The 24955-nt window shown below is 38.1% G+C and overlaps 1 protein-coding gene across 5 annotated transcripts in view; it reads left to right on the top strand.

The window, feature by feature from the left end:
• The first annotated feature begins 179 nt into the window (after nt 1-179).
• foxp1a (forkhead box P1a) overlaps nt 180-24955 on the top strand; it is a 33925-nt gene continuing 9149 nt past the window's right edge. Inside the window, exons 1-7 of one of the 5 annotated variants that reach the window (XM_060894828.1) lie at nt 180-327; nt 11695-11833; nt 18493-18573; nt 21458-21595; nt 21736-21825; nt 22506-22626; nt 22798-22963. In XM_060894828.1, coding sequence (XP_060750811.1) covers nt 11699-11833; nt 18493-18573; nt 21458-21595; nt 21736-21825; nt 22506-22626; nt 22798-22963 — 731 coding nt within the window. In that variant the 5' untranslated portion in view covers nt 180-327; nt 11695-11698. Of the gene's footprint in view, nt 328-11694; nt 11834-18492; nt 18574-18920; nt 19053-21457; nt 21596-21735; nt 21826-22505; nt 22627-22797; nt 22964-24955 lie in introns of those variants that run through there. The other 4 variants (XM_060894830.1, XM_060894829.1, XM_060894831.1 and 1 more) reach the window with 4 other exon arrangements.

Consider the following 24955-nt stretch of genomic DNA (forward strand, 5'->3'; position numbering starts at 1 on the left):
CAATAAAAACAAAACCTTTTTCTGGATGTCACTTGATCTGTATTATGAAACTTAGCAAATGAGAAAAATTCGAGCACGCACTCGAAACTACGTCGTTGTTGTTTTGTTTTATATATATATATATATAAAGAAAAGCACCACAAGTGTGTGCCTATAGTCCCTGGAGCGGATGAATACATTTGTTTACATTGTAGTGCGTCTTGCTCTGCGGTTTCAGTAGCGCGAGGCAGCGCGAGCTGCGTGTGAATCTGTTCCTGCTATATAACTACGAAACAAACCTCTCCAACAAAGTTTTGCCAATACTTCTGTTAAACAAACTCCACTCCGGTGAGTACTTCCGGATCCACGGCTTTGTTTTAAAACATTTCCGAGCCGTTTAAATGTCGATTTCACGCGTCGCTGTATGCTATGGGCTGCGAAGCTAACGCTAGCTGAGTGGACGTTGTTAGCACAGCTAGCTCATACAAAGTGCTCGCGCGCTGCTACTTCGGTGTGTTATTCGAGTTAAACGGTGAATATGTGTTTTTAACAGCGTTATAAGGCTTAATAACGTTTGTCCGGTGGTTACGTACAGCTCAGTGCTGGCTAACACATGAGTCCTGCTGTAGAGAAGAGTTGAAGCGAACAGTTTTGAAGTTAGCTAGCTTAGTTTGGCTGAGTTCTGGATAATGGTACAGACCTCTTACATGTGAGGATACGTTCAGTAAGTGGGATTTTCTTCACTAAAACATTCAGACCATCTAGAGACAGATTTACAACATAGTTTTGTTAATATCCTCGTTTAGCACTGGACTGCTTCCTCCTTCTTCTTTATAGCACTGGTTTATCCACAGAAAATAATCCTGATCTGATTTTCAACTCAATTTTTTTAAATTAATGTAACAGTTAGCAATGGGTTTTGTCGCATAATGACATAATACAGATAATCCAGATAGAGATTTATATACTTGACCCAGAAATCTGGAGAGAAACCAGACTCAAAAGTCAAACCCATCCTCATCTGACTGACAGTAGATTATAGTATACAATAGAAGAAGAGTAATGATTTATAGAGTCAAGCTGTGCTCAGTGTGTTGGGAAGATCATCAGGGTTGATTTTTGTTTCCGGTAGAGTTAGAAGTTATTAATTGTGTAATAAATATGAATTGTGTATAGTAGATGAATACTATCAGGCTGAAGACTCCAGTTTGATCTGACCACTTGATCTGGTAGGCCATATTTTGGCATTTGGTAAGTGCTGACAGAAAGAAAACAGGTTCTGTATTACTACTAGAAATGCTTTGTGGTACACACGTTATTTTAACAAAAATACCACGACAGCTAGATCATTTGAGAATTCACTTCATTTTCAGAACATTTAATCAGCTGAAGAAGAAGCTGATTTTCAGGAGCTGGTAGCTGGTCAGACCGATCCAGATTTTCCGTCAGTTATCTCTGGTTCTGTGCTAAATCCAGAGGTTTGTTAGTCCAAATCCTACAGATTCATTTAATCTTAACCACTCAGATGCGTGTTTGGAGCTTACTTGTAAAGTACTTTTGATAAAATGGTCTGCCAGTTGATTAAAACCATTGACTCCAGTTTAAAATGACTTCTCTGTATCTTTATGGCCATGATCCAGGTGTTACGTAGCCTGAGGGCCCGAGTTCTCAGTGCAGAATACCTTTGATGATTTTGTTGAGATTTCTCTTTTCAACACAGACAAGCAGACATTTTTAACCAAACCTATTTTGTAAACCCCCCCCCCCCCCATAAAGAAAGAAAAGAAAAGTGCTTTGTATGTATATGCATGAGGTAAATGTTTAATAAAGATGCTTGCAGTTACATGCTTTGTTTTACTTTAGGGAAACAATAGAGATGATGTTTGGTTAGTAGTTTAGTTAAAGCACAGACTTGAGGTGCTGACCGGTTCATGCTATGACTTCATAATATGTCTACAGTGTTTCTGACAGCTTGGCAGACTGTGTATTGTTTGCTTATTAAGGGAGTGTTTGATTTTTAATGTTTCCTGTGAGTGTGTTGTGATTGTGGTGTAGGGGTGGTGGTTTGACCATGCAGGTCTGATTATGTTATAACGTGCATGATGGAAGTGTAGTTTGTCTTGTGAGATTCCCTTCTTGTGTCCTCGTTTGATATATTTTATGGGATTTTTAAAACAAGTTTGATTGCTTGTTGCAGAACATCCTTACCAGGCAACGGTGAGAGAAAGCTGACTGAAGCCCAAAAGTGTTGCACGTTTGGAGTATGGAGAGCTAGACAAGAACAGTGTTTCTGATACAAGCGAGTGTATATGTTCCTGCATAAGGGAAAACTCAACCGGATGTTGGCCAACATTTGTCCATATGTTGTTGTTTTTTTTTTTCTTTTCACATGCCACATAAATGATTATACAAATATTTATGGACAGGTTTAACTGTGAGGTGACACTGGTGTTGTGCCAACAGGAGAGCTGTATCACAATATTGCACTGCACTTTCATATGTTCAGTCGTGTCAGTGATTCCAGGCACCTACATGTTCAGATTATGGAACACCCGTGCGAACACCCATTCATGCTTATTAGTTCATCTAGTAAAAGCCAATGTAATGTCCAGTGCAACAGGCAGAGGAATTCACAATGCACAATACATGCTGTAATAACATTGGGGTGTGTCACACTACCACAGAGTGTATTTTGTTTAAATATACATACCGAATAAAAGCTTTCGTTTTAGAAAAGACACAAGCGAGTCAAACACCTGAACCTGCTTGTCTGGGCAATCCTCCTCTCGTCCAGGCTACTGGCATGTCCACTCTGGCTGTTAATTTATATTGTTTAGAAGGGCTTTAGAAGAAAACATGAGCACCCATTTTGTATTTTGAACAAGAAATCTAACACTGATGCAAATAATTTAGCATCCATATTAACTGGACTGGTGCATTTAAGTGTAATAAGGATTCACATGATCTCACCACGTTGTACGACCTCCTTAGAGCTGATGCTAATATTTCCTCAGATTTTGATCATTCTTTATCTCTGTGGAGGATGTAATTTTGCTGTTGTCCTTTACAGTTCTATAAAACCAGACATTTATTTAACCATCAAGACATTTTTAGTACATTGAACCTTGAAATGATTATGAAAATGTTTGGATCATATAATAGCACAGTTGTAAACCCTTTCTGTGGTGGGTTTGGCGTTTCATCTTATTGAAAGCTCTATGTTATAACCTCCTGGCAGAGGCGCAAAGGTTTTGTACTGCAGTTTCCTGGTACTTGGTGAACTCAAGATCCATCAACCACACAGACACAGCAGCTCTCAAGCCTGCTGATGGTGTTTGTGACCACAAAGTCATGATGCCCTTCGTAGTTCAAACGTGAAAGCGTGAGATTCTCTTAGAAAGAGCTCCTTTCTTTGGACTGTCTGAAAACAGCTTGCTATTATGAAAGTGAAAGATTAACAACTGATTTTGAAACTTCACAACCACAAGAATCAGCTAAACAGTGTAATTCTATACCTGATCAACATGCCTCACTTTCCTTCCTTCACCATCCTCCACCAAGGCAGTTTGAGTGCTGGTTCGGAGCCAGAGCCTAATTTAAAATCAGTTCTTTCTTTTTCGACACCAAAAGCACCGGAAAACGAGGAAAAGTGGTTCTTAGTTAGCACCAAAACATTGCTGGTCTAGACGTAAGAACCGCTTGCATCAGGGGCTGGAGGTGGGGTTACTGTGACCAACAAGACAAAAGAGAACGTTTGGATGCCACTTTTGGATGCCAATGTAGGTTCACAAAGCCATGAGCATTAACAGTAAAGCAACATCCGCCATTGTTGATGCTGTGTTTGTGTTTTCCGCTGCTGCGCTAAAGTTGCTGTATAACATTATATACAGTGACATAATACTTGGCTTGATGATGGCTCTCTAGCATGGAAAGCAAACCGGTTCTTAGAAGGCTTGCCAGTGGAACCAACTTTGAACCAGCACTAGCTCTGAACTAGCACCCGGTTCTTTCTGGTGGAAAGGGGGCAATAGTGTCCTTGCAGGTCCAGTTCCTCACAAAATACTGATGTAAAACCATTTGCTATGGCCTTTATTTATGCATAATGGTGATTTAAAAAAAAAAAAAAAAAACTACACCCATTTGTCTTATTTGTGTTGAAAATGTATTGTTTTTTCATTTGTCAGTTGATGTATATATGCACCTCATATTATACCTCTGGGAAACTGGACATGATTTACAATTTGTTTACATTTATTTACAGTATTAAGAATGTCTAAGTTTAGGACGTAAACATTTTATAAAAATTACAGACAAAACTGAAAAAATCCATAGTTAGTTTGGTAATAATTATCATCACCCCTCCACATGTAAAACTAAACCTATTTCAAACTAAAATAAGCTTTACTATGCTTCCACTTCCAGTGTTTTACTTGACTGATGGACAGAGATTAACACTAGTTGTTGCAGCTTTGTCATCCTATTCCACTTTATAGTGTTTTATACATTTTATTCAGCCAAAACGCATCATATTTGTCTCTGAAACCTTAATAAACAAAAATCCAACTCCTGAGACTTTTTTGTGGCCTTATACATCTGATAAACAGATTTTACTTGTATTCTTATAATTAATTCTGCTATAATATTTGCATATTCTATAATTAATTCCTGCATTTATAGGGGTAGTTAGTAAGTCTGGCAGTAAACCAAAATGTGACTATTGGTTTAAAAGCAGAACCTTTGGCAGGATGGTGTTGTCGAGCCCTGAGTATGTGTCTTGCTAAGAAGCAAGTACATAAGCCAGGACCTTAGGGGCTTTTTACACCTGGTGCGTTTTCTGTGCTATCCGATGGTAAAAAAGACCAGGTCTAAATGCCCTCCGAAACGTTTTCGAGACGGATATAAAGCCGATCGTTCAAACCACTTCAGGAGGTGGTCTGGGACACATTTCAGATGAAACTGGACAGGTGTAAATGAATGTGGTTGTTCAAGCCACATACGTCAGTGCTATACTCCTCCCAAACGGAAGTACGTCACTCGCAAGTGATCTTTCACCCAGGTATCTCGTTGGGACTTAAAATGCATTGCTGATGCCCGCGAAAATGCAGCAAACAGTAAATGCTGTTTTTTGTAGCATAACCGTCGTAACAAGTTTTTTGTCTTCTTTTTGATTGCATTCTGAAAACCGCATACACCAAAGCGTGTTCCATTTCAATTACCCCGGAAATGAGGTAAAATATATTTGCATTTTGGGCGGGAGTAGAAAGATCGGATTGATATCCGATTCGCCAAGACGCATTTATGTGGCCTAATGTAAATGGAACAGTTTTAACAATTCAGATAGCTATCGGATCAGAGAAAACACATGAAGTGACCAGGTGTAAAAAGGCCCTTAGAGAAGCAATTGTTGCTTCTTATTAGCATAATAAAGGTTGGTTATAGCTAAGGTTATAACCTTAAATAAGGTTATAACGCTAAGGTTATAACCTCAAACAATTGAAGTTTTGTTTACAAATGGAGAGCCTTCAAGTTGCTTTTCTTAGCAGGAGTCAGCGTCCTATCAAATTCAGTCCAAGCTAATGCTCAGAGAGGCCCAGGAACTATATGACGTGACCTTCTTAAATGTTCATGATAGCACAATCAAAAAAAAATACTGTAAGCAAGGGTGATAGGAAAACACCTCTAAAAATAATATGGAGCATGATTTGGGTCTGAACAAACAACAAACATTCTGGATCAATATTCTTTGGAGTGATGAGACAATTGTGGACATGTTTGGAATCATTTACCACAAACTCCTTAAAACAAATATCAAGCACAGTGGTGTAGGTTGAGCTTGTATTGTCTGTTTTATACCTAAATATTCTTGAGACAAATATAAGCTGTATGTCCAGCAGCTTAAACTTCATAACTGGGTCACGCAATAGGACAACGACCTTAAGGACTTCAGCAGATCGACATCTGAATGGCTAAAGAAGAAAACAATTGAAGTGGCGAGATCTTAAGACAACTGCATAACAAATGCCCTCAAACCTCAAAAAACTGAAGCAATTCCTTTAAGGAGAGTTGGCCAATATTTCTTTAGAACTATGGGAGAGACTTCTAAACACCTACAGAAAACATTTACCTCAAGTTATTATTGTTGAAGATGGTGCATGTTATTTTATAGGATGTACACTGCTCAAAAAATAAAGGGAACACTTAAACAACACAATGTAACTCCAAGTCAATCACTTAGGAAGCAACACTGATTGACAATTTCACATGCTGTTGTGCAAATGGAATAGACAGATGGAAATTATAGGCAATTAACAAGACACCCCAATAAAGGAGTGGTACTGCAGGTGGTGACCACAGACCACTTCTCAGTTCCTATGCTTTCTGGCTGAAGTTTTGGTCACTTTTGAATGCTGACGGTGCTTTCACTCTAGTGGTAGCATGAGACAGAGTCTACAACCCACACAAGTGGCTCAGGTAGTGCAGCTCATCCATTATGGCACATCAATGCGAGCTGTGGTATGAAGGTTTGCTGCGTCTGTCAGCATAGTGTCCAGAGCATGGAGGCGCTACCAGGAGACAGGCAGTACATCAGGAGACGTGGAGGAGGCCGTAGGAGGGCAGCAACCCAGCAGCAGGACCGCTACCTCTGCCTTTGTGCAAGGAGGAACAGGAGGAGCACTGCCAGAGGCCTGCAAAATTACCTCCAGTAGGCCACAAATGTGCATGTGTCTGCTCAAACGGTCAGAAACAGACTCCATGAGGGTGGTATGAGGGCCCAACGTCCACAGGTGGGGGTTGTGCTTACAGCCCAACACCGGGCAGGACATTTGGCATTTGCCAGAGAACACCAAGATTGGCAAATTCGCCACTGGCTCCCTGTGCTCTTCACAGATGGAAGCAGGTTCACACTGAGCACATGTGACAGACGCGACAGAGTCTGTAGGCGCCGTGGAGAACGTTCTGCTGCCTGCAACGTCCTCCAGCATGACCGGTTTGGCAGTGGGTCAGTAATGTAATTTCTTTGGAGGGCCACACAGCCCTCCATGTGCTCGCCAGAGGTAGCCTGACTGCCATTAGGTACCGAGATGAGATCCTCAGACCCCTTGTGAGACCATATGCCAGTGCGGTTGGCCCTGGGTTCCTCCTAATGCAAGACAATGCTAGACCTCATGTGGCTGGAGTGTGTCAGCAGTTCCCGCAAGACGAAGGCATTGAAGCTATGGACTGTCCCGCCATTGAATCCAATTGAGCACATCTAGGACATCATGTCTCGCTCCATCCATCAACGCCACGTTGCACCACAGACTGTCCAGGAGATGGCCACCATCAGGAGAATACCCAGGCATTGTAGGGAGGTTATACAGGCACATGGAGGCCACACACACTACTGAGCCTCATTTTGACTTGTTTTAAGGACATTACATCAAAGTTGGATCAGCCTGTAGTGTGTTTTCCACTTCAATTTTGAGTGTGACTCCAAATCCAGACCTCCGTGGGTTAATAAATGAGATTTTCATTGATAATTTTTGGGTGATTTTGTTGTCAGCACATTCAACTATGTAAAGAACAAAGTATTTAATGTGACTATTTCATTCATTCAGATCTAGGATGTGTTGCTTGAGTGTTCCCTTTATTTTTTTGAACAGTGTATTTCTAGTCTCCTAGTCTCAACTATATCAATATTAACAGATACAGTTTTAAAAATGTTCGCTCAGTGAGCAGGCTCTTAATTTTTTTTTGTCTGTCTCTGTCTGTCTGTCTGCTGTTATCAGCCCGTAATAAAGAAGAGCTTTCCATTACTTAGCCAGTTCTAAACAGTCTGAGATGGAAGACACGGTGATCAATTTGCGTTCACACTTTCCTGCAACATAAACCGACATTCATTTGAATGATATTTATTTAGCCGGTCCGATGAAACTGTCTGTTTGAAAATGTTCAGTCTGACTTCATTAATGTGGTTATTATTGCAGTGGTTTCTTATACAGAATGTTCTGAAAAATGTCAGCATGTCCACAGTTAACAGTTGGTAGTTATTTTAGCGCATGGATAGTCCATATTGCTGTTTTATAAGGAAGATTAATGTATTCCTCTTTGTAGGATATGGTTAGTCACGGTCATATGATAGCTACAGAATGCTTGCAAAATGTGAGTGCATAAAAAAAATTAGAGATTAAAAAAATTAGAGCAGACAGACTTGCAGGCTAATTAACATCCCAGCATTAACAAGGGAAGGAGAATGCTTTACCAGGTTCGTCCCATTCTTGTCTCAGTCGTTTATGTTCTTGGTATCTGCCCATGTCTTTATAAGCTCAGATTTCTATGGTGGGATCTGGATATGAATTAGTCACACATGTAAATGCACTTTGCACAAACAATTCCCAGAAATTTCTTCATTCTTCGATTATATTGTATGCCAGATGTATAGAGCTTTTATTACTGCATGGCTAATGTCCTTTTGTTGATATTTTTCTATAGTTCTATTTTTGTTAGTTGACTGACATTAAAATGGCTCTGGTTTCGTTGCTGTGTTTTTTTGTCCTGTAAGGTGGTGATAATATTTTTCAGTAATTATGTTGACAATATAAACACTGTTTGCGATGCATACACTCACACTGTAGGCATGTTTTGCCAGGACATGTTTTGGTGGGTATGTTGAAAGCATGAGAACAGACACTTCAATCTAGGCTACTACAGGCTCATGTACTGCCTCTGGGATATTCAGTTATAGCCTGCATTTCTAATTTTATTAAGCATACAGCAGCAATAAAAACAAAAGAAGCTGATGTTTGTCAGCTTTGTTTTTCAGGGTTGATGAAGTCCAAAAGCAGCTCTATTAGACTAACCCAGTCCTGTGAGTTTGGGCTTAGTTGAGTGGATTAGTGAGAACCTTCTTTGGATTCAAGTATATTGTGAACATCAAAGTACATAAAAAGTTGTGAGTACAGTATAATAAATGTTTTGAGCATATCCAGTCCTGCTAAAATCCCATCAGGGACTACTTTCAAACTGAACATACCGTTTAGGAAATCATGCATTTCGACTTCCCAATGACAACCATAATTCACGACATAAATGGAATACCATTTTTGTCATTCTTGTGCTCCTGACAAGCAGGTTCATTAGGGTGTAGTCAACATCCTGAGATAGAAAAAACTACTGTCTGTTGACTTTAGCAAAAAAACCCTTTTGTTTTATCTGTTTATGCAAATGTCTAAAAACTTGAATAGCCGCAGTCTTTAAAATATATTTTTTTATCAGTGACTCAAAGCATGCTGTACTGAGGAGCTGCACCAAGACCCGGTCTGTCTTGTTTTCATATTCATTAACTTTAAAGGATTCTAGACAGTCCTTCCAATATCAGGATGTAGAGGCACTGACAAAACCAAGCAATAAAGTATAAGGTTTCCTTATGCATGTAATAGGATAGCCTCTATATGTTAGTCCAGCATTTCTAACACTGCTCGTAAAATACTGCTGCATGCTGAAATCACCAAAACTGCCTGTTAACTTCATCATTATCATTTTATTTTATTTTATTTTTTTTTAAGGGTTAAAAAAAATATTATTGCTCTTCGATGTAAATTTAATTGAGCATCAAATTATGCATCTAATTAATGGCTGTTATTAGGCTATGGAGTATCAATAGGTGCAAATATTTTAGTTTTGCTCCCTCACTTTTTATTACATAATATACGTATTTTATTACATATAAGTAAAATTGTAATAGTTGCACATATAAGTTAATGTTCTTGGTGCTCTTCCCTACTCTTTCCTCACTGTCCATCTCCCTAACCTACAACTGTGTAGATATCCCCTTTAGTGTCTTCCATGCGTCTTGTAGAATCTACACCCAGGTGTGATGTGCTGTGCCGTCATGGCTCATGATTAACGAAAGCAGTATAAAATTTGACTCTTTCATGTAAGTACTGCCTGAACATGAGTTCAACTAAGCAATATGTTCTGCGTAATTTCGTCATCTTCCCCCAAAACAAAACAAACTCGAGAAGGAATGCAGTGAAGATGCCTCACTCTTTGCCACAGGATATGATTCTACACGTTGCGACACAACCGTGTCGTGTACGCCAAACAACCCAAAAGCATAATGAATTGTCATTACCACCACAACCACACACAAGTTTATAAAAAACAAAAAGAAAAAGAAAGAAAAAAATCTGGACAAACAAAACATAGCACATTGGAGCTTTCTGTTGCTAATCGAAGACATATTTTTCTTTTTTTCTTTTTCTTTGTCATTCTTTGTTATTGACATTTGCTATTTTTAGTCATTTTATCCTCCTTTCTTTAATGCTGGCATGTTGCACTACTTTCTCTGTTAGGCTTACATGAATAGCAGAATGAATTACATACAGGTGTAAGATCGATCGATCGATCTATCTATCTATCTATCTATATCTATCTATCTATCTCTATCTATCTATCTATCTATCTATCTATCTATCTATCTATCTATCTATCTATCTATCACGATGTAGGACACATTACTTAATGCTTGTTATCAAGACCTTAGTTGATGACGAATACAATTACAGGCAAGCTTCAGTGGAGAAATGTACATCCCAGTAGTAATGAAAGGAGTTCAGTAGCTACAAAATAGCTGTGTTCTGTTTTCCAGTAAAATCATATAGATCATTGTAAAGCTTATGAGGGCAAGTAGCACAATATGTGGATCTTGTCAAGCAAAGTTACAATGTGTTCTGTCTTCCAGGCCAAAAAAATCTCTGGTGTTCTGGTTCACATTCATGTCAGGAATAGGGTTGGTTGTTTGTCTAGAGATTTTCTTTACTGTTTACTCTAGCTGTGTTGCTTTTTGAAATGCTTCCCCACCCCCACTATCTGTTTACATAAGGCCCTTCCAGTGTATTATTGCACCTGCCAGATCCTCAGATCGTACCACCTGGTTAATGTTAAATAGCTCCAGAAGCAAGATGTGTTTGTTAATAAACACTGGACCTAGGGCTCCTTTGTTTACTGTAGTCATGGTGGCAGTCAGTTATTTAGAAAATATCAGCTCAGGCTTCCTTGTGTGGGAGAGCGTTTAACCATCTGAAGACTGAAGGAAAACGAGTTGTGGTGCTAACAAGAGAAAAACCGAGGGGTGATTGTCAAAGATTCGGTGTCTCAGTTCATGCTCTGGTTTTAGTAGGATTTTTCACTCTTTGTAATTTAACATTCTGTATTATGTTTTTGGGTGGTATTTCTCCGCAAACTGCTTTCATTCGAATGTTAGGACGTATTCTCTGGGATTCATGAAAGCAAAACTCTGTAAATTTTTTTAAAAAATGAATAAATGTTTTCTTGTCACTTTGGTTTATTTTTTAATTCTTCCACTAAGATCCCACAGTAGGGTTTTTATTTAAACTGCAATAGGCTGAATGTGAAATGATTGTTCCTTTACTTTTCCACTGAGTAGAGGACCTGTTCAAGGGCAGGACAGACCTTTAATTATTTACATTTCATTAATATGGACCCTATTAAGAGCTTTGTGCACACAGAAGTTGGGATCGCTTTTTAGGTTGTTGTTTCCAAAATTGTTATAAAAGGTACAAAAAACTTGTTCTAGTATTCACAATATATTAGGTGTCTAGTTTGTTTTTCAGATTTCTTCCTGCCTTAACTATGACATGACAACCCACTACCAATTAGTAAGATGATTTTGCTTTTATTTTAATTAACGTATGTATTTTTTGTTTCTTACAGCGACATGCAGGAATCCAAGACGGATCAAGCAGACAACAGCATTTCAGCTGGTCAGGAGCAACTGAGCTTGGGTGTGGAGCAAGTGACCAATGAGACACCAGTAAAAGCATCTACACCCAACATACACCAGATACAACAGGTTAAACACTGTTTTATCTTTTAGTGGACTCTTGTTAATGTTTCATTGGTCTGGAATTTATCAATAGGGGATCATAATCATAATCAAGTCCTTCAGCCTGCCATACCAACATTATTTGCACTATGATGAGCAACGTTTTGTTATATTTAACGTGAACATGACGAGTCACTCATTTATCGTTATTGGAATTTCCAACGCTTATTTGTTGAAGAGGTGATAAATCATGTTTCACCTCTTGGCCTCTGATACGATCTATTTTTGAATAGCAATCTTTAAGCTTTCTCTCACTTCTATTGTAGTCTTCATCTCTCAGAGGTTCCCCTTGATATAATTCCTCTGCTTCCCCTGACACCTTTCCATTAGTGTCATTTCCCATCATGCCCCATCCACCATTCTTTTCTTTCCTCCGTATTCGGTTTGGGGGAGTTCCGCAAGGCCAGATGTTCGACCCTGCAGAAGTGTGAGGGGTCAGAGCAGGGAGGACAGTCTTCTTGCTGGTTGTTTTGTTTTCACAACTGTCGAATTCCTGTTTCCTGGATTTCAGTCTGTTTGGGTGTTTACAGAGAACAAAACCAGAGAAGAGAATGTGGGAAATGATTAGTGCTGTTAAATCTTGTTACATTTTTGGAGCTTATGTTGTGTTGTTAAGATATTTATTATGTTTCTATGTTTAAGCCTCTTGTTTAATGTTGTAATAGTCCAACCCCCATTATTATTATTATTATTTTTTTTTTATGGTGCACAACACATTACATTTCATTTCCAGGACTTTGCCCATGTTCAGGATTCGTGGGACGCTGAAGTTGTTTGTGCAATGTGCAATGCTTAATCATAAAGTCATAACTGCAATATGGACGTCTTTTTTTCCCGTACCTATTTCCTTCACCTAGATTAGAGGTATTCAAACTGTGGGTTGTGCCTCACTCCAAGCTCCAGCTCAAGCCCAAGCTCAAGCCCCAGCACCGCCAAGCTGCCACAGTTGGGCCACTGAGCAAGGTCTTTAACCCTCACTGTTCTAGGGTGCTGCATCATTGCTGACTCTGACTCAAACCTCCAAAGTTGGCATATGTGAATAACTATGAATTACACTGTGCTGGAATGTATATGTGACAAAAATAAAGGGTTTATACGTTTCTTCTTTACACATTTTGCACTGGAGCTTAAGCAGTGAATGCAGAAATAAGCCAGAAGAGCATTCTTCTTGTTTATATAATAAAATGCCAGATTAGCCAGTTGACATATGAATCTGGAATGACTGATAGTTTGCCAGATGATTTGAGCTCCCCGCTTGAAAGATACTATTTTCTGTCATAGTAAATTGAGACTGTAGAAATGAAGAATTCATCAATGTAAGTTTGACTAACAACAGACAACTACTTGGCCCTCCAAAGGGTTTAGAATGACCAATACTTTTGATTTTGCCATGTGTAGAAGGCATTTGTGTTTGAGCTCAAGAAACCTTTAGTGACCTTTAGTTTTTATGTGAGAAAAAGTACAGGAACAGATAATACTATTGTAAATAACATTTAATATTTGATTGCATATCCATTCGTTTCTCACCTCTGTATCTCTGATGCATAGCAAAGAAAAAATGATTAGGCTCTTTATCTTTTTATCTCAAACATAAATGTCTGTTGTATAGCAAAAACAAAAGAATAGGTGCTGCCGTACCCATGCTTTTAGAGGGGTAAATATCGTTAACATTTTAAGAAGATTAATTATATTTTAGACGTCACCAACAAATCTCGGCTGAAAAAATCAAAAACAGCAGAGAACAAAGAAAATATGTAGACCTAGAATTGATTGTAAAATTAAAAATGTTACAGATAAATTCAATGGTAATGAAGAATAGAATTTGATTTATATACAGTACATTGTGCTCCTCACAGCCATGTTCAAACAGTGTATGTTTAGTTAGTGTTCAAATATACAGGGTTTCACAGTACAGTATTGGCAACTTTTGCATATATTTCACCTCACTACAGTGATTTTTTTTTGAAGATCTAGGATAACCCATATTTTGTTCTAATAAAATTTGTAAGGTAGGACATAGTGTTTGTGACATCAATTCAGAAAGTTGTTGGCCAGCATTTGGTCTGTGAGCTGTGGTTTTCTCTCATCGCATTGCACATTAAAGATATTGTTCTAGCCTGGCTGGTATGCAGGTGACTGTGTGTTGTGCTGGAAGACGAGTTGTGACAGCTTTACACTGCTTGGGTTTGTCAGTGTTTCCACATGCTTGTGTGTTCTTCATTCTGAAAAGACTGTCTGTCATTCTTGCAAGATAGCTAACGTGTGTAGTGAGACATGTAGTCATTCAGTTGTCAACCAGATGGCGTCTTGGCCGACGTACAGGTTACAGATGCATGCACAGACCAATTCAGAGGTTCATAGAGTGACAAAGAATTATGTATAATTTCACATGTTGTGAATTTTACATGTGAGTGTACTCTGTTAACTTTGAAGTCAAGCATGTATTTCTGCTGTTATTGATGACATGAGTGAATCGCATGGTTTTAACATCCAGAGAAATCTACTGGCTGAGCCTCAGAAATCCATGTATTGTTAAATTTCCCATGACCTTATCTTATAAAAATATATAAAACATAAAGAAAATCTAAAAATAAAATATAAAATCATAATTAGTCTTGTGATTGAGATTCTTAGAAACCATTCCAGTTAATGCAGAGCCCCATAAACGGTCAGAAATGCCCTTCCATTGCAAACGTTTAAATGTGCTGAATCTGGTTATAATTTGTCATCAGCTACCATTTGAGCTACACAGGTGGAGTTAAAAATAGTACAGACCATCGATTGATCAAACACAGTTGCACAGACCTTCAGTAATGTGGAATGGCTAATCTACTGACACAAACATCTTTAGTAGGCTAGTGTAGGGCCTGCCAAAGTTTCTCCTTCTTTTTAAAAGGTGTTTTCTAGTGGAATAATTAATACAAGCCATTTTAAAGAGCAGTTTGATGTTTTAACTTGACATTTCTGAAGTTAATTAAAACATTCTTACCATAATAAAACTCAAGCTAATATTTCTTCAGGGAACCTTTGGCCATATAGTGTATATGCCACTTAATAACCCCCAGACCTACACCTACTTTCACCCTTACATTGTTGGAAAGCCTTCTCGGCCAGGGGACGGCCAGGTCCGGGTTTGGTTTTGTTCTGACCGAGCTTATTTGACGATGGTGCAAGAACTAAAGATTAGACCCAATTTAATTTGCTGCTATTACTCCTAGATGCTAACTTAACAGTATCTCTGCTCACTTTTAAACATTCACTAGGAGAAGCTGGCCCACAACGACATTCATATCATTTCCCAGAAAGATGACTTTTTGTTCCTGTTGTTCTTTTCAAATATTCACTGGAAAAAAAAATTTTGTTTTGAAGCTTTGGCTGAAGGGTTCATGTGTGTAAATAATACTTTATGCTCTAGTGTATGCTTGGAAAACAATATTTAACAAAATTGAACCTTTCTTTGTTCCACTTCACTCAAATTTGTTGTTGCACTTCACTTGCCTTGTTGAAAAAGTTGCTTTGATGCATGAAGCTGTATTCCAATGCACTGGAATAAACAGCTTTTTGTTATTGTACTCAAGTAATTCGTTATTGTTTTTGATCTTATTCAGATACGCAACCCAAAGTAAAATGATGCTGTTGGTCAAGGTACATAGTTAAATGAGTTCAAGCTTTCTGTCCTATATTTGAATTTAAAGTGACTTTTGTAGAAGAATCTATAATCTAGTATAAACCTCATACTGTAACAGCTAGTTTTGTTCACATCCTGTTTTCCTCTCTCCTCATGTTCTTTCTTAAGAAGCAAATTAATAATAATAGTAATCATAAACATAATACGTACGATCTCTATCCGTTCAGTTTTAGATTTTGTTGAATCTTTTTAGCTGTATGATGATATCAGAAATGTTACTGGAAGCAGACATGGTGCCCATCGTTTGCATTAAAGGTTTGGAGTTTTGTATTCATTCATGTTTTGATGCCTTGTACAATTTGTTTTTGTGTTTCTGTGTCTGGCCAGCATGCTGAGTGAATTTGTGCATGATCAGCATAGGAGCGAAAGCCAAACTTATGTAAGAGAATTACATGACTGAGGAGCTGGATATTAAAAAAGAATAGAGGGCCTAGAACACAAACTTGTGAAAAGTCATATGTGCTACGCATTTCCATTAATGCTAACAAACTGGAATGTGTCTGTCTAAGCCAGGCAAGAAGAAATCTGTCTAAACAAACAGTTTTAAAACTTGTAAGTAGAAAAACTTCAACACACTTCAGACAGTTGATTGCTGGCCACTTAATCCAGTGCTGATTAAATACCATGATTCTTCCAGAAGCCAAAATGACAGCATGGGTGTTGTTCTGATTTCAAAAGACCTGTCAGGTGACAACTTTTCTGAAAATTAAATTACATTACAAATGTGGGTTGAAGATTGAATGGTATCTGGACAGATCAGAGGTGTAAAAATGTTATGGGCATTAAGGTTAAACAACATCTAGCTCAGTGGTCTTCACTATTTTTTTCATGTGGGCCACACTGATAGGACAAAGTCAATAGGAGAGCCACTTTCACCGCAAAGTATGCCAAGTTAGTCAGTCTTAAATAGCTTATCTGCTTAAATACAATGTACAATATTGTAATACAATAATTACTTAAAAGTCATTCTTTATTATGCGCCTGTCAAATCGGTAACTGAGACAAGATGATTTCTCTTATTGATAAGAAATCGATCCATTTTTTAGTCCGTGTGTACAGTAAACACAAGTTGTTAACTAGCATGAAACACAAACTAGCTTCTGGCAGGCCGGCAAAAACTGGCTATTGCGCAGTGAGTCAGTGACGAGTCAAATAATATATAAATATATTATTATTTGTAATAGAGCACATTCGTTTTTCTATGCTTCCCTGATTGTTTTTAATGTTCTTTAAATGAAAAATAAATTTTAACCACATGATCATATCATCGTATTATTATATTAAAGCTTGGCGAGCCGCAGGAGGCTCGCGAGCCGCGCAATGAGTAACACTGATCTAGCTTATAATACCTGTATGGGCTTTTTTAATAATTCCAAACATGTAGACAAGTTTGATGTAGAGTTTCATGTTTGATGTGATCATCAAGGTATAGAGCTTGTTTCTCTCAATATGTGTGTAGAGCACTCATCCTTTTTTTGTTTTGTGTTCTATTTGACTTCCTTTTTGCTTCCCCCTCCTTTTTTAATTTGAAATCACTTGCCCTTCTCTGAAATTTAGATGATTCCAATAACATCTTTTGGTTTGTGAGCAGTTGTTCTGTGGATAAGGCATTGAGTTACTAATTGAGTAACACAGCCAGCTGCTACCCTTGGGTCCTTGAGCAAGACCCTTAACCGTCATCTGCTCAATCCTGTCTCAGTTGTAAGTCGTTTGGATAAAAGTGTCAACCAAATGTGTAAATGCAAATGCTAATGCAAATCTCTAAAATGGACATCCGTATGAACACCTTGACATAAAGACTTGTGTTTGTTGTATCTGATTGATTAAGACCACATATGGCGATTAGGACTGCAGGATTTTATTATTTGAATAAATAAATGGCAGTTTTTGTGTGGACTACAGGTTCCTACTTTGTTGGAAGTAGGAATCAGTAGGATACACTAAAATGTGCATGGATTGCAATCAGTAGTCTAAATGATGATGTTACCTCCCCATTAGTCAAGCCATAATTAAACTGCCTGGTGTAACAGACCTCATTAAATCATGAACTTGCCACTGTGATATTTTACTCTCTTGACATAAACCTTGTTTAAATGTCAAACCACATCCTTATGCCAAGGTCAGCTGGTTAGTCAGTTTCACTTACCAAGCATAATCTGAAGATGCTGTGTTGCACAAGTACTTTGAAATGTTCGTGCATCGTCAATGTACTGATATGAAAGTCACCTCCAATTTCCTTATACTGGTTTACTCCTCAATTACACCACTTCTATTTCTAGTGCCAAGCAAACTCTCTTATTATGTGATTTCTACTATTCGAGCAATGTTTATTGCTTAGTCTTTAATAATAAGAAAAATTCTAAATGATTTCTTTGTTTCTGTTTGTGTAAAAAAATAAATAAATAAACAACAGAAGCAATGCTGCTGCCTCTGTGGGCTTCAGTAGTGCTTTGCATTTTACCCTAGAGTCCTGAATTATGAAATCTTTGTTGATGATGATGTTATTGGATAAACAACACATTATAAAATATGTGTTGAAGAATTTTTTAATTCGACAATTAATTAAAATGTATACAGCAGATCATTTCATATTGTGGTCTGGTTTTGTTACACCGTCCTTTTGGTCATTCTCATATTTTGTGGCTCTTTATGTTGTCCTTATGAAAAGAGCAGATGTCTCTTCTGTAAAAACACGTGCTTGTTGATAGAAACACAGTAATATCACTGCTTGGTGGTTTAGCCACGGCAAACCTGTAGTACTGGTTTGAACCTTTTCTAGATAAGTTGTCATTCATTAAATGTACCAAAGATAATGAAGGGTTAATTGTTCTATGCAGTGGATTGTACACTTGCATGTGCTGAAAAAACAAAGACGATACTCCATGGAGACTTTACAAAGCCAATCAGGAGTTTGTTATTGTTTTTTTTGCATCTTCAGGCACTTCAAGTTGCTCAACAACAGCAACAGCAGAGTGGGGAGAAGTCCCAGAAGAGTGTGGAGAAGGAGCCAGAAACCCAGGTAGAACTGTAATCTTGTTTACTACTTACACACACACACACACAAATGTTGATGCTTCACATAGAATGTAGTGAGTTAGGCCTGGCAAAAAATATGTAAAATAAAATGTGGTGTCTACGCTAAAATATTCTTTTTCTGCTTTGTTGTGTTATTGAGGTGTAGTTCCATATGAAGTATTATCTTTGGTTTGTATATTGATTATTATAGGGTTGTTTATTACTCAGAGTTGGAATGAATGGACTGAAACAAGAGCTGGATCAATGGTTTAGGACATGCCACTAGGTTGATCGTAGCGCACGAGCTGTAAGCACATGATTGGACACTTTGGCGCTCTGTAAATGTTGGAAGGAAATGCAGCCAGGATGTGCCGGCCCATTGGGAGTCGCACTCCGTCTGAAAGTTGCACCAGCATGCGCACAACAACTGAAACAACACGTACTGCTGGACACACAGCCTTTAATGCCAGTGGAATTAACCAGGTTTGTGTTGTGCTGGGTGTGTTTGCTGTGGTGTTTGTTTATGAGCAGGATGTGGAGTTCACCATCTGTGAGCTGTAGTTGATGGGCATCTTGTTCCTGGGTAGTATTTATTTATTTATATAAATTTATTCATTTGTGAAATTGTTACTTGTTTCATTCAGAATTGCTCATATCTTTTCATCTATTAATACGAATTTTCTTGTAGTAAACTAAACGGAGAGATATTATTCATTCGATTAAGACTGTGCTGGTATGAAGGAACTTTATTTGCTGTATGAAGATGAATGTGGTGCTGAGCAGAAGCACAGCATTACTGTACCAGTATGGATTCACTGTAATTGAGTTGTGTAGTTCAGGGAAGTATTGATTTTTTTTTCCTGTGGTGTTGCGAGGGAGTGATGAGCTAAATAAATGACACTGGTTCTGTGATATCAGAGTGTTGATTCTGTCTTGTAAGTAATATTACTGCATTGCTAAAAGGTTTTCTTTTTCTCTGCGGTCGGTCATGTGGAGCTGCATAGAAACCTAATCACCTCTGTGTTGGAGAGCGATAATTAGCACAAGACTACTTTTTTTTTATTTACTTAGGGCAGGTAGCCCAACCCCAAAATGTTTAAAGGATTGAGAGCAATAACAAAGGATTTTGCTTTTGGACTGTTGAGGCTTGTTGATTTATGGGCCTGTGTTTTCAGAAGCGCATGCTTGTTGACATGCTCACTCACAGGGAGTTGTTCTCTGACACACTGGCAGGAACAATAACAACAACAAAACACTGTTTGGACTTGTCTATCGTCATAGAGACCGTGCACATCAACGTTTTGGGAGACAGTAAAAGCAGAATGATTGCTGTTAATTGTCAGCATGCTCAGGTAGGCAGCTGAGGGGTTGCTGTCATTGCTTTGTTCTGTTTCAGTGAAGTGTGCAGCCTTTACAGAGGACTTGCTTCAGGGTGTCAGACAATATTTCTTAATGTTAAAAATATTTTTAGCCAATGTTAGACCTCTTTGATAGCTTGCACTACGATAGCTTGCACCCATGCACTCCAGCCAGTTAGTGTGGGAAAGTGTGTGCGTGAAGGTCAGCCGTTATATTTCACTCACAGCTGCAGAGAAATGGTCTAGTGGCTTGTTTACTTGCAGCCCAACACAGCCGGCTTTACTGGAACCCCTTGTTTGTTTGAGTTGTGGAACCGTAATTAAAATGCAATCTCCAGTTTGTTTTCACAGTTGCTGTGTACCCCAGTGGACGTATTGTTTATACAGATCCATAAATGTAAATTTAATTATTCTGTTTATTGTAAACAGCTTAAAAAAAAACACTGTGTTTGAGCATTTATTGTGTTAGTGTGTGTCTAGATTAAAAAGCAGTAATTGCTTTTGGTTAAATGATATCACACTAAAGGGTATATCTTTTTGCAGTTGTATTGCTGTACTTCTGTTTTCTTGCATAGCTGTTTTACTTTTAGTAGCTGGATGTGTGTCAAACATCTGTCTAGTATTCTGAGAGGATTTTAGCAATTCTGAGTGTTAGAATTTGAGAGATATGGAGAGAAAGAACTTGAGTATCCTGCACACATCCCTGACCTCAGCCTCATGGGTCACCTTTGAGAGTAACGTGAATGCTAACTGTACACCAGGCCTCCTCACCTGACTGAAGATTTTTTGTGGCCCACAGTTACACTCCAAAATATAGTGGAAATAATTTCAGAAGAGCTTATTATAACAGCAAAGTGAGACTAAAGTGGGAATGGGATGTTCAGCAAGGGCCTCTAGGTGTGAGAAGGTCTATGACTAACATAAGCCCTTAAACCAATTAAGGGGTCTGTACACGAAAAACACTACCATGTATCCCTTAGGGAATGTGTCCAGAGCATTTTACCTTCCAACACTGTGTTCTCATATGGTGGAAGGGACTGTGGTGTATTATTAATTACAATATGAACAAATTAAAAAGAATAATAAACGAGCACCAAAGCTGGGGAGATAATGGGACCATAAAAATGTATGGAGTATTATCATTATTTATTATTATTATTATTATTATTATTATTATTATTATTATTATTATTATTATTATTAATTTTTTTTGAGGCACATGAGCATTTATTCTGAATGTAGAAAATAAAACATAACTTGCTATTTTACCAATGTTTTTTTATATCCATCACAAAGCTACTAAAAATGTATTTTTTTTTTTTTTATCGTGTGTATGTGCATGGTGGGTTTTTACCCTTTGGCATCCTTCATTATATGTGGGCTTAAAAGTGTAGCAAGAGTCTGGAATGTTGCTTTTTCACCTTCCTTTTTTCTTTTGTTGAAGATGCTTTTTAAAATAAATATTAAACAAATATTTAAACCTAGACTTTAAAATTAAGCTAGACACTTCTGTATGTATGTGTTGTGTAGGTGCCGGTATCGTTGGCCATGATAACCCCTCAGGTGATCACGCCTCAGCAGATGCAGCAAATCCTTCAGCAGCAAGTTCTGAACCCTCAACAGCTCCAGGTGCTTTTACAGCAACAACAGGCTCTGATGTTGCAGCAGGTTTGTGAACTTATCAGTTCAAAACATTTTTTTCTCCTCAGATAAATTGGCAGTTTATTATAACTAATTGATTGTTGCCATATACCTCTTTGTACTGTCATGAGTATATTAGAAGATTCATTGTAACTGTGGCTTTGCAGCAACAGCTCCAGGAGTTCTACAAGAAGCAGCAGGATGAACTCCGGCTGCAGCTCCTCCAGCAGCAGCACACTGGAAAACCTAGCAAAGAGGTGTGTAGTACAATTTATTTATTTTCCCAATGCATCACAAAGTGTACCAACTTAGATTATTTTTCGGTTGTTTTTTGTTTGTTTGTTTTTTTTGCTTATTTTTTATGTTTGTGTGTCTGTGTGGGAGAGAGAGAGTTAGATCGAGACTCAAACATCTTTACATATAAACATATTTTAATCTCAGTTTCAGTTCTTGGACTGATGTTAGTCAGTCATTGTTCAAATATACACTCAACAGTCTTTCCAAATAACAACCAGAAATCCCTCTGGATATATTTTCTAACCTACATGGCCCATGACTGCCAAGATCTTTGCTTTTAAGAGAGTAAAACTCCACACAAAATTGTGACCTTTGATGTGGCGATCGTCTTTTGCATAAAACAGCTGGAAACGAGGGATAACGCAGTTGGTGGTTATAAGCTGATTTGTATATGAAGCGTGATTCCACAATCAGATATAAATCTGGCTAACTGGAAAGGCATTTGAGTACAAGTGTAAATACATGTGGTTACATGCACTCGGAACACATTCTAGGCAAAAGACATATGAAATGCCAGACATGAGCAATCATAAGCTTGTGTGTCAATAGTCCTGATCAGCCTGACTTACAGACAGCCTTGGGTAGCCTATTTGGTAACTTCTGATGCCGTGACACTATGGTGTGTGAATGCTCTCTTCAGCAGCAGATGCTTGCCCAGCAGATGGCTGTCCAGCAGCAGCTCCTCTCTCTTCAACAGCAGCATCTGCAGAGGCAAGGACTGCTGACTCTCCCAGCCACAGCACTCACCTCCCTGCCCCAGAGTAAGTACAAACAATTTTCATTGTTTATCTTGCACCCCAAACTACAGCAGGCAGCTTTCCTCACAGAATTTTTTTTTTTTTTTTTTTTTAGATTAGAGACGATTTTGAGCTCATTCGAATTTATCTAAGTTCATGTTAGTTAGGTGGTAAGAGGTCTGATGTGTTAAACAGGTCTGATTCCTGCAGAGCTGCAGCAGCTGTGGAAAGATGTGACAGAGGTTAGATCAGAGGAAAAGAGCAGTGGCGACAAGTCACCCTCTTCTTCTAAAGCACCTGGTCTTAACCAGCACCCCAGTACCAATGGACACCACACGCCTCGGCCAATCAGGAGAGAGAGGTATGACCACCGCTAATAGCTAATCACCGCTGTCTTAGGTGATATAAATTTAGACTGTCCATATTAAATTTGTAGCACATCCTAATGCTATTAATTATTCACTAATACTTGTGTTAACTTTGTTTTTGTCCTTAAGGCTAAAATTATAAATACTTAACAAGTTAAGCAAAAGATAGCAGACTGACATTTTCACTTGAGCAGGTTATTGGCTGGTCTCCGATCAGGACATGATTGTTTGTTGTTGATGTGTGACCGTTTCTAATTATAATTTATGCCCTGCTGGCCTATTGATGTAAGCAAGTCTGATGTACATCTGAATGTACTTTTGTTTCTTTTTGCTGAGGTTTTATTTATTTATAGTACATTTATTTGTCAGTACATTGACAGGAAGTGTGTTATTGACAATAGCATCATGTCTGTGATTTGATATCAGGCACAATCAGGACAAAGGGGAATGTGATGTCTTAGCATACAGCATCAAATCTTGTACTACTTTTATACACCTGCTTATAAAGTAAGGGCAAAAGAAAAACAAAAAAGAATGATAAAGATGGGCTGTAATGTTTATCAGTAGATCAGTTGTTTCACAACAGATGTTTAAAAGAGATTCTAATGATAATCTGCATCACTTTACTTACAAGTGGAGATATAGGTATAGATGTGGTTTTAGCAAACATTCAAAAAATTATTCCAAGTATCAGTCCAATCTTTGCACTTTATCTCCAGTGTAAACTTAACACAGATTCCCTCACAATATTAGGGAGAAATTTCACTTCTCGTTTTCCGTTCGGGTTTACCGACAAGTGAACTGCTATTCCATTTGTCTGTCACCTAGCAGCAAAGATAATAAAATTTATGAAATGGATACATTTCTTTTCAGCTCAAACAACGGTTAAAATTGCTTCAGGCTTGTAGTTTGCCCTTCCCTCATTCAAATGTTACAAAACATGATCTGTAGGTTGTGACGATCCTTAACGGTCACTGTTATTACTTATGAATAGGTGATGATGATGATGATGATGATGATGATATTATTATTATCACACTCTTCTACCCAAAGTAGGCCAAATGATGTAATTCATCTAATTTTGCTGGTTAACGATTCGCACAGCTTGGAGTAACGTGACCGTTTCTGTTCCTTAGCAACCTGTGGTCAGTGAAATGATACAGATATGGTGACAAAGCTCAGGCTTTTATCACATATAACGGCATGGCGAGAATGCTTTACTCTCAGTCTGATTGCATGTTGTATAACTGAACCATGCCATGCTTAAGAGGCCTAGAACTGTACAAGGCAGCGTCAGATGATTATCAGTAAATTCAGTTGATGTATTTTAAGGCTGATATTGTAGAAGGCCACAGCATGCAAATTTAAACAGAAACAAATCTACGCTGTAAAATGTACACACCATTTTTTTCTTTTCTTTTATGACTGAGGCCTAGTGCATGCATTTATTCTCAAGATATTTTCCCCACCATAGCCTGTTTTAGCTCTGAACAGAAAAGCTTACCTGTTTAGAGTATTTATACATGCCAGAGAGATGCTGAAAATAAATTTTGTCTGTTTATTGATATATGAAACCAGAATGCTGTGTTAGATTACTGAAAGGCTTTTTTAAGGACAAATGTCATTGTGATGTATGTCCTTAGAACCGTCCTCTGTGCTGTGTGTCTGTTATTGTTTGGCTTAAGTTGTGGTGGCGGATATTAGTTCAGGGTGAATGCTCAAGGACTGTGTGGTCGGGTTCATGTGTCATGTAAATTCTGCCCTGGCAAAGTGGCGCCTGCAACTAAAACCTTAAGTGCATCCAGTGGCATGAAAAGCGAGGCCTCGCCCTCATATTACTGAATGTGGGTTTTTTTTTTTTTGTTTTTTTTTAATAAGTAAACACTCTTTCTGTCCTTCTCTCTGACGATAACTGAATGGAGTTTTAAAATCTTCTTTAAAGCCTTATTGCATTTAGCATTTTCTCTTTCAGGTGCGTCACTAAT

Source organism: Tachysurus vachellii, chromosome 19 (genome assembly GCF_030014155.1).
Source record: "Tachysurus vachellii isolate PV-2020 chromosome 19, HZAU_Pvac_v1, whole genome shotgun sequence".
In the NCBI taxonomy this organism is placed as follows: Eukaryota; Metazoa; Chordata; class Actinopteri; order Siluriformes; family Bagridae; genus Tachysurus; species Tachysurus vachellii.